Source organism: Trichechus manatus, unplaced genomic scaffold (genome assembly GCF_000243295.1).
Source record: "Trichechus manatus latirostris isolate Lorelei unplaced genomic scaffold, TriManLat1.0 scaffold00080, whole genome shotgun sequence".
Classification (NCBI taxonomy): Eukaryota; Metazoa; Chordata; class Mammalia; order Sirenia; family Trichechidae; genus Trichechus; species Trichechus manatus.
Window position 1 is genome coordinate 7,842,899 of NW_004444016.1, and position 16,173 is coordinate 7,859,071.

A 16,173-nucleotide genomic window follows, 5' to 3' on the forward strand; every position below is an offset into this window, starting at 1 on the left:
TCCGTATAGCTTCATACAGCCTTTACGCCTGCGCCATCTCCGCGGAGCAGAGGCGGGGTCAACCTAGTTTAGAAGCCCTCCAGTCCTGAGCTCGTTTAGAAAACGACACTCTAAGTTTATTGGAGGACTAGTTTGCTTTACGGCTGAAGGCTGCTTTTTACGACATTTTCCGGCTTCCCATTCACTTCGCAGTGAAGATGGCGTCCGGCAGTGGGGTAGGTGTTTTGTGTGAGGGGGAGGTTTTTGGGGCCTCCTCTGGGCAGAATAGAGGCGGACTGCTGTACGGGACTGGCTACCTGACACCTCCTTGCGACCCCAGGGTCCGCGTGCGAGAGTTCCTCCGTAAGGCCTGGGCGCAGGATCAATGGAATTGTAGAGGTTTCGGGTTAGGGTCCCGAGGCCACCTCAGCCTTCTTTTACGGGTCCGGAGTGGCTCGCTCTCGGAAGGACCTGGGGCCACCTTGGCAACGAGGATGCGGTACCGTTAGTTTCTGTAGGGTTCTGGGCACGGTTAGCGACGGATCTTGAGTGCTTTTTTTCCCCGCAGACGAAAAACTTGGACTTTCGCCGAAAGTGGGACAAAGATGAATATGAGAAGCTCGCTGAGAAGAGGCTCACGGAAGAGAGAGAAAAGAAGGATGGTGAGTGCCTGCTCAAGCAAGAGCCAAGGGTATCATAGAGGCGATGAAATGAGGAGAGCGAGTGGGGAGTTAAAATGCGTTCCCTCTTCCACCCTGTGTAACCTTTGGCGAAGCGTGGCCTCCCCAGATCCTCGGTTTCTTCATGTATAAGGTGAGGGCTATGAGGTGGACTGAAGTGGTTTTTGAGATCCTTTCTAGCTCTGTTGCCCTCTCTTTACTTGGTTCATTTGGTGCTTTCCTGATGTTCAGAGAAGAGGTTGGAATTCTTAGTAATGTCAGAGAGGAAATTAAGTGGTTTGTACTGCTGCTGTGCATTACTGATGTCGAGGACCTCTTCTTTCTCTTGAAATTACTTCAAGAAGAGGAGAATATTTCTGGCTCAGTCAAGACCCTCCCATAGTCTGAGAACAGCAGGAGTACTGATCAGGGAACCGTGTTACTGTTTCAGCTAGTGCTTGGTAATGCTGTTTCTCTTTGCCTTGTACAATGTCAGGGAGTTGGAGCTCCACTCCTGCATAAAGATCCCACTTGACAAAAAGAAATGTTTTATTTTCTTGTTTATTTCCAAATTTGTACATCATTTTTCCATTTTAGTTTCACATCACTTTGCACTAACAACTCTTTCTTTTTTTATGTAATATGTATGATAATGCTTGGCCCATAACTGGTTCTTCCTAAATGATGGTTCCATTCCCCACCCACTCTCCGTTTTATTTTGAAGCAGCTCTCCAAAGGTTCCTTTCTATGTTGTGCTTAGGGTATCTGCCTGAGAGCATTACTGAGTGTCCTTGCTCTTCTTTCAAAAGGTTGCTTTTGGTGTAGACTCTTCCCTTCAACTCAGTTAATGAATAGAAAACATGTTGCTTTTAGACTTGCTGGCTTTAAAGTGGAGAAAAGCTATAAAATGTTGGGGATTGCTTATCATTTATTCCTGTGGTTAGGCTTTTCCTATTTGCAGCCTTAAGTGCCCATTGTATCCCTTTCTTCAGGAATCAAAAAAGATATAAATGAGTGTAGAGTTCTGCATTTTGGATTTCATACATTTATTTTCCTTTTTTGGTTGGGGAACTGTGATATTGAGAGGCTCCCTTCCCCATTATGTTCCAGGAAAACCAGTGCAGCCCGTCAAGCGGGAGCTTCTGCGGCACAGGGACTACAAGGTGGACCTGGAATCCAAGCTTGGAAAGACAATTGTCATTACCAAAACCACCCCGCAATCTGAGATGGGAGGGTGAGTTGCTAGTCATCTTTCTCTGCAGCCAACAGTGGATCTAATAAACTATATTGGTTTTAAGAAGTGCTGAGAAGCGCCCCTGGCCCCAGGATAACAACTTTTTTGCCTGTAATTCCATTCGTAGATTTGTTTTTCTTTTAGTCTCCCAGTTAACAAGATAACGTCTCTAGGAGGGGTTACTCTATAGGCTTTGACATATTAGCATAATAAATACTTCTTAATATTTTAAAAGGGATTGTTTGTTATCCTGCCAGAGAAAGAAATGAAGGAAAATACTGAAGAGATTTCTAGGGAGAAATTAGCTGGAGCTAGAATGGAGCCTAGGAGCCCTGGTGGTCCATTGGCTGTTAAGCACTTGGCTGCTAACTGAAAGGTCAGTGGTTCAAACCCACCAGCTGTTCTGCAGGAGAAAGATGTGGCAGTCTGCTTCAATAAAGATTTATGGCCTTGGAAACTCTATGGGCCAGTTCTACTCTGTCCTACAGGATCTCTATGAGTCGGAATTGACTTAACGGCAGTGGGTAGAATGGAGCCTAGGAGTTGTTGATGGTGGAGAAAGGGAATTGGTATTCCAGACAGGCCGTAAAGGCTGTAGTCGTTATGGATTGCCTGGTTGTGCACCTTACTCCCAGACCAAGACTGTAACTTATAAGAAGGGTCCCACGGAGCTTTTCACCTTTCTGCCCATCACTACTGCTGCGTCCAGTTTGTTAAGTTTTCCAGCAGGAAGGCAACACAGATAACAATGAGTGATGTACTTAGTAATAAACTCACTGTTGTCATTCCTTTCTCTGTTAGTTATGTACTGGTGTGTAATAATTGCCCCAAAACTTAGCAGTTTAAACAAATATCTCCCAAGTTTCTATGCGTCAGTAATCTGGAAGTGGTTTAGGTAGGTCGTTCTGGCTCAGAGTCTCTCTCAAAGCTGCAGTCAAGGTGTTGGCTGCGACTGTAGTCATCTGAGGCTTGAATGGGATTGGAGGATCTTCTTCCAAGCTATGTCATATGACTGTTGGTTGGAGGCCTCAGTTCTTCACTTTATCAGACTTTCCATAGGGCTGCTCACAACAAGGCAGCTGACTTTACCAGAGCAAGTGATTGAGGCGGAAGGGACAGAGGGATGGGCTAAGACAGAAGCCATAGTCTTTTATAACCTAATCTTGGAAGTGACACACCATCACTTTTTCCACTTTCTGTTGTTCGCAAAACCAACCCTAGTACAATGTAGGAGAGGAATACACAAGTTTGTGGATACTGGGAGGTGGGGGCTGTCTTGGAGGTTGGCTACTGTGTTCTCTCAAGAGCTAAGGCTTTATGGAAACGAAAATTGGCTGTTTAGTGTAAAAAGACTGAGACGATTTTACCTAAAAATAAGAGTTTCTTAATTGAAAACAATGAGATCCTTACAACCAGATTAGGCCTAAGTGCTGTTCTTCTTGTTCGCTAGTTATTACTGCAATGTCTGTGACTGTGTGGTGAAGGACTCCATCAACTTCCTGGATCACATTAATGGAAAGAAACGTAAGGTTTGGAGGTAGTTTGTGACAGGCTGGGATTGGGCTTTGAAGGTGAGGGGGGTGGAAAAGGGTAGTTTCTATTGGGTCCTTTTTATGCCTGGGAAATTCTCCAGTTGCTTCAGTACAGACCATTCTTTTATCTTCCTTTTGGAAGCCATGAGGTGAGATACTGTTCTAGGCTCTCAAAAAGCCCAAACCACACTCTTCTCCTATGCCCAGTTCCCCCTACTGGTACCGTCTATGCTGCTCAGTAAGGGCAGTTGAAAGCCACTTGCATCTTGTTAACTGGGGCTGCTGCTTCTGGGAACAGGTGTGGCCGTGGAGTTTCTTTCAGCCATAATTATTTTTGCTGTGTGTTTTATAAGAAGATTTTTTTTAAAGTCAGGAAGACTTTGAGAGGCTGAGGACATTGTAATGACCTTGTCTTTTTCCTTGTTGACCCCATCCAGATCAGCGAAACCTGGGTATGTCTATGCGTGTGGAACGTTCCACTCTGGATCAGGTGAAGAAACGCTTTGAAGTCAACAAGAAGAAGATGGAAGAGAAGCAGAAGGATTATGATTTTGAGGAAAGGATGAAGGAGCTCAGAGAAGAGGTAAGGCTCTGCTTCCTTCCCTGCCCCCAGCCTGGAATTTTATGAGTCATGGGGAGGCCCTCTTCCTAATCCCACTTCCATCCCCAGAGGATAGTTCTTTCCTCTGAATTTCTATATGTAGGGGAAACATTTATTGCCCTTTTTTGAGACTCTCATGTTCTGGAAGAAATGGCTCCAAACCTACCCTTTTCTCTTGGACCGTCTAGGTCATGTTTTTTTTTCTCTTTTTTACTACAGAAGGGATTAATTAAATGCATCTAGTCTCTGAGAGGAGAGCCTGGTGGCGTAGTGGTTAAGAACTACAGCTGTTAACCAAAAGGTTGGCAGTTCAAACCTACCAGGCGCTCCTTGGAAATGCTATGGGGCAGTTCTACTCTCTTCTGTAGGGTCGCTGTGAGTCGGAATCGACTCGATGGCAACAGGTTTGGTTTTTTTTCAGTCTCTGAGAGGCCCCTGAAACCATCCTTGACTGGGTCAGAATTGTTTCCTCCACTTACAGGCTATGAATCTTAGGCAAATTACTTAACCTTTCTGTGCCACAGTTTCCCCATATTAGAGAGCTTAGTATAAAATACATAAAGCAGTTAGAACAGTCCTGGCATATGCTACATGCTCCAGAATGTTAGTTGCTGTTACATGGTTTTGCTCCTAAAATCTTAAGAGCTAGAGAGAAACCTGGGTTTAGGATTGAGAAGTACTTCTCCGGAGGCTAAAACTTCTCTTCATTCTCCTTTATAATCGTTACTGTGACTTTTCCTCAGCTCTTGTGACTTTACTTGTCTTTAACTATTTTTCCTAAAGATAGAAAGGAATCTTGAAGTACTCTTGTCTCTTTGGACAGCTGTTTGACTCAGGAATCTGAACTAATTCTGAGTGATTTCTCCCCCCCACCCCCACCCCACTCAGGAGGAAAAGGCCAAAGCCTACAAGAAAGAGAAACAGAAGGAGAAGAAAAGGAGGGCTGAGGAGGACTTGACATTTGAGGAGGATGATGAGATGGCAGCTGTGATGGGCTTCTCTGGCTTTGGTTCTACCAAGAAGAGTTACTGAGGCTTTCTATGCTTGGCCCTTTGCTGGGCCTAACTTTGTATGTGTCGGGGGTAATTTCTTTTTTGGGCACTTGGGGAAAGTCCTTAAGAGTGGCAATGGCGAGGGTTAGAGGTTAGATGTTTGTGCTTTCTCTTTACCTTGGGAAAGGGCACAAGATACAGAGGTAATGCTGTGGCATATTCTCTCATCCTCAGTATATCACTGGAGTCACAGGACCTCTACCCATCTTAATTCCCAATAAAGAAACACCTCCCCTTCTGAGGCTGCTTTCCCAAAACTCCCCCTGCATCTTTCCGTCTTCATCTACCCAATCCCTTGTCTCAGAATACTGTTTATCCTGTGTTCTGCTGTTGTTTTAATTTGACTCTTGCTCAGCCTGCAGCAGAAGGGTTCTCTGGGTCCCCCAGTGTCCAGTTGATGGCATGTCCTTGGCCAGCTCCCTCCTTCCCCCATCCTGCCCTGTGGTTCTCTAGCCACCTGTGCATGCTTATGTACTTCTGCCTGGGTCAGTAGTATGTATGGGTGTGTGTGCATGAATCTGTCACATAGAGGGTGCCTGAGTTAGAACCCCAGAGCATTGCTGCCCTGGGGACTGATGTTCTTGGCTTCCTCAGAGCATGTAACAGGACATTAAATGGGATGAGTGTTTGGTGTGGTTTGTGTCTGGTGAGTTTTTTAACCTTTGTTGTTCAGATGCAGTCTGTTTCAGCTTCTCATGTTTGTTTCATTTTATTGAGGAGTTCTCTGTTTTTGTCTTCCTTGTGAGCAGGCTCTTGGAAGAACCTGTTTGATGCAAAAAAGAAAAAAAAAAAAAAAAGAAAAAAAAAAACACCTCACTATGGGATCCCCTGGGTCTCAGAAGCTGTTCAACATTTATAATAAATGGCATTAACTGGGCCTGTTTCACGTTTGGTGGGAACATTCCATATTCTTCCTGTGTATATATTTGTCTTTCCTTCCCACACTAAGGATTTCTGAATATTCTGAATAGAGCTTATTTTTCATTCTCCCTTCGTTTGAGCCCTGTCACTTTTTTTTTTGGCCTAGGTTCCTTCAGCCTGAATTGTATCTTCCTCTGATGTGGGATCCTTGTGCCACTAAGAGTAGTCTTGGCAAAACTCCCCGTAATTTCAGCCTCCTCTGATCTTCTGGTTTTGGAACAGCAGAGCTTAGGGTTGAACTTAGTGTTTTCTTTACTATCTGGAACTGGGCTAGGTACAGGACTACTCAATCTTGGCACTATTGACATTTTGGGCCAGATAATTCTTTGTTGTGGGGGCTGTCCTCTAGGGTGTTTAACTGCATCCCTAGCCTCTACCCACTAGATAACCAGTAGCACTGCCTTCAAGTTGTGACAATAAAAAATGTTTATGTCCCTTGAGGGGCGCAGGGCAGAAGTCCTCCCCTGCCTCCCGTTGAGGACCACTGAGAAGAAACGGCTACGCTGGCCTAACTTGGAAGTTAGATGGCACAGACTGGCTTACTTAAAAAAAAAAAATGATATTCTGTGGGTCAGGTGCTGTGTTAGGTTCAGGGGATGCAGAGGAAAGAGAAAAAAAAAAAAAGACCTTCCCTCCAAAATAAATAAAAGAGTAAAAGGAAGATAGTCCAATCATTACACCAACTTCAAGCAGATGAATTTTGGGACAACTTTTGCTGGTTCTACACCCCAAAAAGGGGGGTCTATTTGGGTTAACAAGGGTGCCACCATATGACCTGTTTACTTTCTCTGACTCATTTTGCTCCTCGCATACCTTTCTATAGTATCTAAATGACTTACGAGTTTCCCAAAGCACCATACTTGTACAAAATTCCATTGCTATCAGGCATGCCTTTTGCCTAATTTATTTCTGATCCTGAATCTTGGCACTGGGAACACTACTTGAATATGTCTTCACCTGTTGCTTTAAGGCCTGGCTCAAAATTCATAAATGGTACTTGTTGACTAATTGTGGACAGATTAGTAAGTATTTGCCTTGGCAGGATTACATGCACTCCAGGCCCTAGACTAAGTATTTACCCAAGTTGACTTGGTCATTTTGCTATCGTTCCCCAGCCAGGCAGGAGAAGATTTCATTGAGGTGAGTTCCTCCTCTGGTTTGGTATTCATTTTTTAGGAAACCATTTAACTGAGCTTAGCTTCAAATTCTTTATTTCTTTGTGGTACAGTGCAATGTTACCTCTGGTTACTTCTCCTAAAAAGCAATTCTGAATTCCAGGTTCTCTAAATACTCTTGGGATTGGCAAGTTGTTTGAATCTGTCTGGATCATGAATGTTTGGAAGGGCTTACGGTGGTAGCTTGAAAAAGGGGAGGAAGGAAATGGGGTGGAAATTCAGGAGCCCAGAGCAATTCCAGAGAACTCAAATCTCTGTAAGAAAAACTTTGATATTTGAGGTCTTTCAAAAATCCATGGAAGTTTTGCATTCTGGTTTAGGAAATATGCCTGTGTCTGATCTTCAGTTAATTCAGCTAAAATTAACGAGCACCTAGGACTCATTAGGAGTGGGCCTTGGTGGTATCTTCTGGGCAAGGTATCAAGGTCCCAGCCATCCTGGAATTTACATTCTAGTGGAATTGCCAGTTAAAAGTAAAAGATCCATATGGTTTCAGATCTTGTGGCTTAAGGCACCTTCATGGCCTCCTGCATCTCTCCCATAACTCCTCAAAAAATCCAGCAATTCCACTCATAAACATTTATCCTAAAAATATACTTGAATATATGTATACGTATATGTACAAAAAAGTTTACTTCAGCTATATGATAGTGACACGTTAACAAAACTGTACATTTATATTTGAATATAATATGTTAATATATGAATTAGATCTGTATTTACTGATAGGAAAGATCTCCAAGACATACTGTTCAGTAAACAAAAATACCCAACAAACCAATCCCCCGTAAATCAAAAAAGAAAAACTATTTTGTGTATAGTTCCATATATGGATACATATAGAGAAGAAAGGGACCGGAGGGTACACACTGAAATATTACCGGTGGGTAACGAGGAAAGAGGCTTGTGGGAGGAAAAGGGTTAGCTGCTTATGGTATATATAAAAGAAACACGTATTCATGTGGTATTAAAAGTTAAATAGTTTAATAATAAGGAGCCCTGGTGGTGGAATGGTTAAGCCCTTGGCTGCTAACCGAAAGGTTGGCAGTTGGAAACTTTCCTCTGTGGGAGGAAAGACCTGGTGATCTGCTCCCGTAAAGATTACCGTCTAGGAAACCCTATGGGGGCAGTTCTACTCTCACACGGGGTCGCTATGAGTCGGAATGGACTTGATGGCACACAACAACAACAAAGTAATAAACGGCAGAACTATATAACACCTGGGAGAGGGGTTGCAGGGTTTATCTGGTTTAGCGGGAAGCTCCAAGATAAGGCCTAAAAGTAAACAATATTTTAGAGCTTTTAAAATTTCCACTCCCCTGATTTCAGGCACTGGCTGTAAAGTTGATCGTGGAGCGACCCCTGTTAGGTAGTCTGGGAAGCGTGGAGGCGGAGGGAGTGTCCAGAGACGTGTGGAGGACCAGGTAACCGCTGCGTGGTAGGAGAGAAAGAGCCCAGACGCAGTTGCGGAAGAGCTCACTAGACGAAAAGGAAAGCCTGGGTCTTTCTCCCTGATGGTGTGTTCCCAGAAGGACACTCTGTCTACAGGTAGAGGCGGATCGGACAGTTTTTCGGAAGCTGAGCGGCTGTGAAACGCTCTTGGCCTGGCTGACTCCACCCCTCAGAACTTTGTGACGCATGAAAGCTATACGTAGTCTCACTAGTGAAGAAATTATAATTGAAAAGCTGCTCTCGGGCTGGCTTTAGCTCAGCGGTTCCTTCGGTGCATCTCCAGTACTGTAACTGCCCTTTCGAGGGTGGTTCGAGACCCGCGGGCGCTCTCCAGCCCTTTTTTGCCGTCGGCCTTTTAAATATTTTTTTCAATTTCCCCGTAGCAAGCCTTTGAGTGAGTGTTTTTGAGATCCCCTCCCCTGCAGAGTGCTACCGGAAAGACGAGACGGTTCCGCGGATTTTCAGCTTCTTCAGGACTATAAAAGGAACCAGCACTCTTCGGAGAGATGACTGATTCTAGGACTGAGGCAGAAAAAATACAAGATGAACCTGGACCATCTTGTAGTTCCAGAAAGTAAGGAAGTGCAAAAAAAAAAAGTAAAAACAAAACAAAAACCTCTGTATTTTTAAATTACTTTTGGTGTTTAGTAATATTTGTGTTTTTTGTTCTAGTGGTTACCTTTATACTTGTATCTCTTATAATGTCCTTAGATTCCTTTTCCTTACTTGGGCTCTATTTGGTTTGTCAGCTATATGTTTGACTCCTTCCTGTTAGTTATGTAACTATCAGATATTTTATTCTACATTTCCCACTCTTCACATTTTTTAGTCGTGTTACTTTTAGAAAACAGAATTTGCTTACTATTCTTCAGTCCTTGTCACCACCTTTGAGTTGTAAATCAACAATTTAATATATTTAATGCTTATCATCATCATATTTTCTGACTTTGCCTCAGCTCTTGTTTGGATGAAGCTTATGCCCAGTTCCTCAGGAAGGGCTCGTGAGTACAGTATTCTCTCAGTTCTTGCATATTTAAAAATGGTTTATACTTGAAGGACCGCTTGGATATGAAATCTTTGGTTCCACACTTTCTTTTCCTTGAGTTTCTTGAAAATGTTTCTTCTTTGTTGCCTTTCTTTGTTTGATGTTGTGAAGCCTGATACCAACCTGATTTTCTTTCCTGTGTAAATAATACGGTCTTTTTGTCTGAGGCCCAGAGGATTTTTTTCTTTCAAATCTGATCAGTTTTCTAAGATATGCTTCAGAGATGACCATTCCATATCAGTTTTCCTAGGTTCATGGAGGACCTTTTCAATATGTACGTTCAAATTTTTTATTTCCAGAAACCTTTTAAAAGTGTGATATGTATATATATATCAAATTGTTTGCCTTTTCAGCATTTTTCACATGTACATTTCAGTGACATTAGTTATGTTTACCAAGATGACCATTATTCGTTTCCAAATTTTCCCATCACCCTTAACAGAAACTCAGTGTTGGGTAAGTAGTGAGTCTCCCATTTCCCCTCCCTTCCATTCTCTGGTAACCACTCATATGCTTTGGTCTCTATACACTTGCTTATCCTAGATATTTAATAGAAGTGGAATCATACAGTTGTGTCCTTTTGTGACTGACTTATTTCATTCAGCATAATGTTTTCAAGGTGCATCCCTGTTACAGCATTATCAGGACTTCATTTCTCTTTATCGCCAAGTAATATTTCATTGTATGTATGTACCACGTTTTATTTATCTATTCATCTGTTGTTGGACATTTAGGCTGTCTACCTTGTGGCTGTTGTGAACAGTGCTGCAATGAACATTGGTATACCAGAAAGTTTTCTTATGGTTTTGCGTATCACTTCTGTTGCATTATTATTTTTGTTCTTCAGGGACTGTAATATATGTTGTTTTTTTTTTTGCCTCACTTCTATGTTATTTTCTCTCTGATCTTTCTTACTGCTTGATTTTATTTTTGTGGCTGTATTTATTCCTCTCCTCAATACTAATTATTTTATACTAAGTAAAATTTCTTCTGCCTTGGCTATCTTATAATTTAGTCTTTTTTTGTTTTTTTGTTAGATTATTTGTCTTTTCCTTCAATTTCCTGATTTTGGTCAACTCTTGTCCCACATTTTTTTGTTTTTTGTCTATTTCTGACCTGACTTATTTTTCTTATTCAAGGTATCACTAAATGGTTGCTTATGGTTATTTAATTTAGGTTGAGATGTTGTGTTTTGGGTTTTCTCTGTGCCCTGGTTAATTTTTTTTTTTAATATTAATTCTCATTTTTTGTTTTTTTTATATAATATCATGCTTGCCATTTTTATGTTCATTTTGAAATGTCTTATTTTCCAGTTTCAGCAATTGCAAATGAGGAAGGAGTCCTCCAGGGCCTTGCCAGTTTCTTAGTTCTTAGTTCAAGAGTGTTGGCAGAATGAAGAGCACTTTTTTTTTTCTTTTTTCCCAAAACCAAACCCATTGCCATCGATTCTGACTCATAGCGACCCTGTGGAAGAAGGCACTTTTTTGGGTGGAGGAAAGATTGATGTATCTTCAGTTTTTTCATTCTTTTTTATTTTTGTGGGACTCTTAATTTTTACTGCTTCCTTCCTTCATCTTCACCCTAAAGCACTCAATGGCTACCTCCCTTTCAAGTTGCCTCTTTTTTAAAAGTGATGACTTCCTTCTGTATAAGTGAGCCAAAGATGGCATCTGTGTATTCGTTCTAGGTTGTTTATTTCTTCATAGCAAACTGGGGCCCAGTAGCCCAAAATCCTGTCTGTACGCACCAAACTCAAATTTTTGCACATCCAATTGTTTTAAAAATAGCCAAATAAGCAGATTTTTAGTTAACTTAGAGCTTGCCTGTTTTACATACTGTGTGAAACCAAGCCCGTTATCTGCTAGCTATTGTCCCAGTGGTACAGAAAACCAAGTCTATTGAAGATAAAATCACAGAGATTTATTCCAAGCAAAGATTACAGTTTGAACTGGGAACAGCACAGCTCACTGAAATGAGACAGTGGTGTCTGAATAGAGGGTCTGAGTCAGGGATAATTATACTGTGGCATTAGCCACAGGTTATTCTTGATTGGTGCATCTCTGATGAGGGGAGTGGGAGGTGGGATCTTGTGGGGGGTAGGGGAGGTACCTTATTGGTTCAGAGGGTATAGCTGCAAAACACTGATTGGTTACCAATTATTAATAGCTATAATTAGAGATTACAGATAGTTTCACAGCATGCTTAAATAGTGGTCACAAGATGCTTACATATATTTTCTCTGTTTATCTTGCAAAAGGAGCCCTGGTGGTGCAGTGGTTAAGAGCTACAGTGAGCTACAGCTGCTAACCAAAAGGTTGGCAGTTTGAATTCACCAGCTGCTCCTTGGAAACTCTGTGGGTCAGTTCTGCTCTGTCCTATAGGGTCACTATGAGTCGGAATTCACTCTATGGCAACGGGTTTGGTTTTTTGTTTACATCCTGCAAAAATACCTTGCTGGCAACAGCACCCAGAGAACACTCTTCCTGAGTAAATGTATTTTGAGGAGTGCAGATAGTCACTTGGTTGAGACCCCTCCAGGGCGTATGGTTTCATATCCTGGTTTTGACCTCTGACGAAAAATGTAGCTGTTAGACTAGAAATCCATATTAAAATTAGATAGCATAGTCAGCATATTACGCCTCTGTCTCACTGACTATACTGAAAGTTTGTTTTTCTGAGACAATTCCCTCCTTTTGATCAAAGATCTCATAGAGCATCCTTTGATCACTGATGGATTGAATAGTCTCCCACAAATGGACACACTTGCTACTGTTGTTTAAAGTTATGGATTGAATTGTGTCTCCAAAAATATGTGTCAACCTGGCCATTATTCCCAGTATTGTGTGGTTGTCCACCATCTTGTGATCTGATGTGATTATTCTATGTGTTGTAAATCCTAACCTCTATGATGTTAACGAGGCAGGATTAGAGGCAGTTATGTTAATGAAACAGGACTCAGTCTATAGGATTAGGTTGTATCTTGAGTCAGTCTCTTTTGAGCACATCCTTTGGACCTGAGGTCCCTGCACTGAGAAGCTCCTAGACCAGGGGAATATTGATGACAAGGCTCTTCCCCCAGAGCTGACAGAGAGAGAAAGCCTTCCCCTGGAGCTGGTACCTTGAATTCAGACTTCTAGCCTCCTAGACTGTGAGAGAATAAATTTCTGTTTGTTAAAGCCATCTGCTTGTGGTACTTCTATTATAGCAGCGCTAGATAACTAAGACATTTACTCTAGTGGCTGCTTGAATTATCAAGCATTTTAGACCTTGGATGCCACATGGCAATGGTGATTGCCCACCACTGGATATTTTCCTTTTACCTTGACATAGTGGAGTTCTCCTCTTCAGGGCAAGCTGATCTCATGTCCCCCACAGAAGGGTAACTCATCTTCTGCAAGGTTTTCCCTAGCTTCATCATGCTTTAGAGGGAGGCACTCCAGTGGGTCTCAAAAGGAGGAGGGAAGGAGGCAACAGTATCAGGTACAATGGGCCAGAGGCACAAAGGGCTGACTTATTTTTTCAGTCCTTCAAGTAGGTTTTCATCAAGGTCTTCAGTGACCTGGGTGGTTTCCAAATACATTATCCTTTTCATGGACATCACGTTAACTCTTGAGGTCAAAACACGAGTGGTTAATTTCATGCAACATTTGACAATGCCAATTATAATGACAATAACCATTAAAATTATAATTCCAGTGAACAAAATTGATCTAATTCAGGCTCCCATTCCTTGTGGAAACCAACTGAACACATCAGTAAGAGAAAACCTTGCTCCCATATCAGAAACATGTAACCAGGTGGCTTTCTGGCGAATTTACATGATATCTTGTTTTACTTCTCCAGAGGTATTAAGCCAAGTGCAACATGAGGTATTGGCTATAGCACAAATGCTTCCTTGTTGGGCTAATAAAAAATCAAGAGCTATTCTGTTGTCCTGTACTTTGGCGAGAGAATTTAAAGACTTTTGCTGAGCTGCCATCCCATTAGCAACATCATTACTTATTTGTTCCATGGAGACTGAGAAATTGCGAATGGATTTCTCAATTTCAGGGATGTCTACCAACGGCAAGAAACCTCGGAGGAGAGCCCATCCGTCTCCAGACATATCCATCATTGGGTTGTGAGTGGAGTCTCTGTTTATTCTCTTTTTCTCTAATAATTGTAAATCATTGGTCCAATGTACACTGTCATTGTATGAATGAATATCCAGGGGGATGCCTATACATTCCAAGGTGCATTGGCCCATCATGTTCATCCATCTAAATAGGGCAGCGCCCAAGTGTAGGGTTCATTGCTTTGGTCTAGTTTCTTTTCAGTGGGATAATTTGATCTCCCATCTAAAAATACATATCCATAAGGAGCACAGATCATGTTGTTCCTGGTATAATTATGTGGGAAGGAAATGTTTTGATTTACTTGCTCAAGCCAAGGTTCTGTTAGAGAATTGTTACAAATGGATAACCATCCCATTGTTAAAGGGTCCCAGAGTCTAGTAGAAAGAGGAGATAAGCCATTCTTCCTACACTCAGGTAATTCCTTTGCCTTGATAAAATCTCAAAGTATCTGGGGGAATTCTCCATGTTGGGACGAATAGCTAATTCAGCAAACACCAACACCCCTGCATTCTGCAAAACAAACTGTCAAGCGCCCCATGACCGACCTCGTTAGGTGTTATGGGTTGGGGTAAATTAAAGCATGCTATTTGAGGTTGGGCCAATGATCCAGGAGGATGCCATAGTCTAACACGTATGGCTCACTTAAGGGTGATGTTGGAGTTAATGGTTGTATGGGGTATGAAACTATAATTCAGTATGGTGGATGCTAAAGGATCAGAATTGGCAAAACTGGATTTTGGGGAAGAGTGACAAATCCAACATTCAGTGAGATTATCAGTGCTAGCTACTGCGTGGGACAAAGTAACAAAGGCATTTTCATGCCAGGTATTAACTTGAACTATGAACAGAGATAGAAGAATACTTCAGGTAAGCTTTGTAGTGTAAAAAAATTGCCCAAAAGAGGTATATAAGGGCTAGTAACATGCACAAAAACAACAACAACAAAAAAACAAAAACCCGTTGCCATGGAGTCAATTCTAACTCATAGTGACCCTCCAGGACAGAGTAGAACTACCCCATAGGGTTTGCAAGGAGTGGCTGGTGGATTCAAACATATGGCCTTTTGGTTAGCAGCCAAGTTCTTAACCACTGCATCACTAAGGCTCCAAATAATAGCTATAATGAAATAAAATCCTCCAGTAACTAACATATGAGTATGTGGGACTAAAGTTTGTATTGCTGTTACGACCATGAAAAAAAGCAAATTGCTAAAAGACTTAGTAATAAAAGATATTAACAAGGTTTCAAAATTAGCATAGGACATGAGCCACTTAATCCAGCTGTCCTAACTTGAGATTTCAAAGATGATCAAGATTAAACATGAAGCTATGACTAGGAAAATTTCATCTTTCATGGAAAGTCAATTATTCATGGTATGCTACAAGTGGTGGGTGCTGTTGATACAGGTCCAGATTCACAGGATAATACGCATGGAATCACTTCAAAGTTTGAAGGAGAATTATGAAAGTAATAGATATAAAAATGTGAATGAAAATTAGTCCAAGAATTTCAGCTGGTTTAATACAGGCCTGGTCCTGATATCTTGGGCGGAAGCTGTCTGCTCAGCTGTTAGCTACTTCTTGTCCTGGTGCCTTTTTAATTTTTTTAAAAAATTTTTTATTGTGCTTTAGGTGAAAGTTTACAGTGTAAGTTAGTTTCTCATTCAAAAATTTATACAGAGATTGTTTTGTGATATTGGTTGCAATCCCCACAATGTGTCAGCACTTTTCTCCTTTCCACCCTGGATTCCCTGTGTTCATTTGTCCAGTTTTCCTGTCCCTTCCTGCCTTTGCTTTTGGGCAGGTGTTGCCCATTTGGTCTCGTATACTTGATTGAATTAAGAAGCACATTCCTCACGTTACTTGTTTTATAGGCCTGTCTATAATCTTTGGCTGAAAGGTGGACTGTGGGAGTGGGTTCAGTTCTGACTTAGCAGGGTGTCCAGGGGCCATAGTTTCAGGGGTTCCTCTAGTCCCTGTCAGACCAGTAAGTCTGGTCTTTTTTGTGAATTTGAATTTTGTTCTACATTTTTGCCCCACTCTGTCTGGGACCCTCTATTGTGATCCCTGTCAGAGTGGTCGGTGGTGGTAGCTGGGCACCATCTAGTTCTTAGGCTCAGGCTGGTTCACGTGGTCCATTAGTCCTTTGGATTAATACTTCCCTTGTGTTTTTTCATTCTTCTTTGCTCCAGACAGGATGAGACCAATAGATGTATCTTAGATGGCCACTTGCAAGCTTTTAAGACCCTAGATGCTACCCACGAAAGTAGGATGCAGAACATTTTCTTTATGAACTGTGTTATGCCAGTTGACCTAGATATCCCCCAAGACTATAGTCTCCAGCCCTCAGTCCCAGTAACTTGGTCCCTCAAGGTGTTTGGATGTGTCTAGGAAGCATCTATGACTTTG

The 16,173-nt window shown here is 41.9% G+C and overlaps 1 protein-coding gene across 2 annotated transcripts; it reads left to right on the forward strand.

The window, feature by feature from the left end:
* The first annotated feature begins 101 nt into the window (after positions 1-101).
* ZMAT2 (zinc finger matrin-type 2) lies at positions 102-14,607 on the forward strand. Of its 2 annotated transcripts, XR_002824815.1 has the most exons (8): positions 198-215; positions 548-641; positions 1,749-1,872; positions 3,323-3,396; positions 3,842-3,987; positions 4,894-5,074; positions 8,483-9,179; positions 13,701-14,607. XR_002824815.1 is itself a non-coding variant. In XM_004381093.3 (6 exons), the coding sequence occupies exons 1-6, from the start codon at positions 198-200 to the stop codon at positions 5,035-5,037; spliced, it is 600 nt and encodes a 199-aa protein (XP_004381150.1). In that variant the 5' UTR covers positions 102-197; the 3' UTR covers positions 5,038-5,961. The 2 variants fall into 2 exon arrangements, 1 of the variants encoding a protein (XP_004381150.1); XM_004381093.3 differs by lacking the exons at positions 8,483-9,179; positions 13,701-14,607 and having other exon boundaries at positions 102-215; positions 4,894-5,961.
* Positions 14,608-16,173: the final 1,566 nt, after the last annotated feature.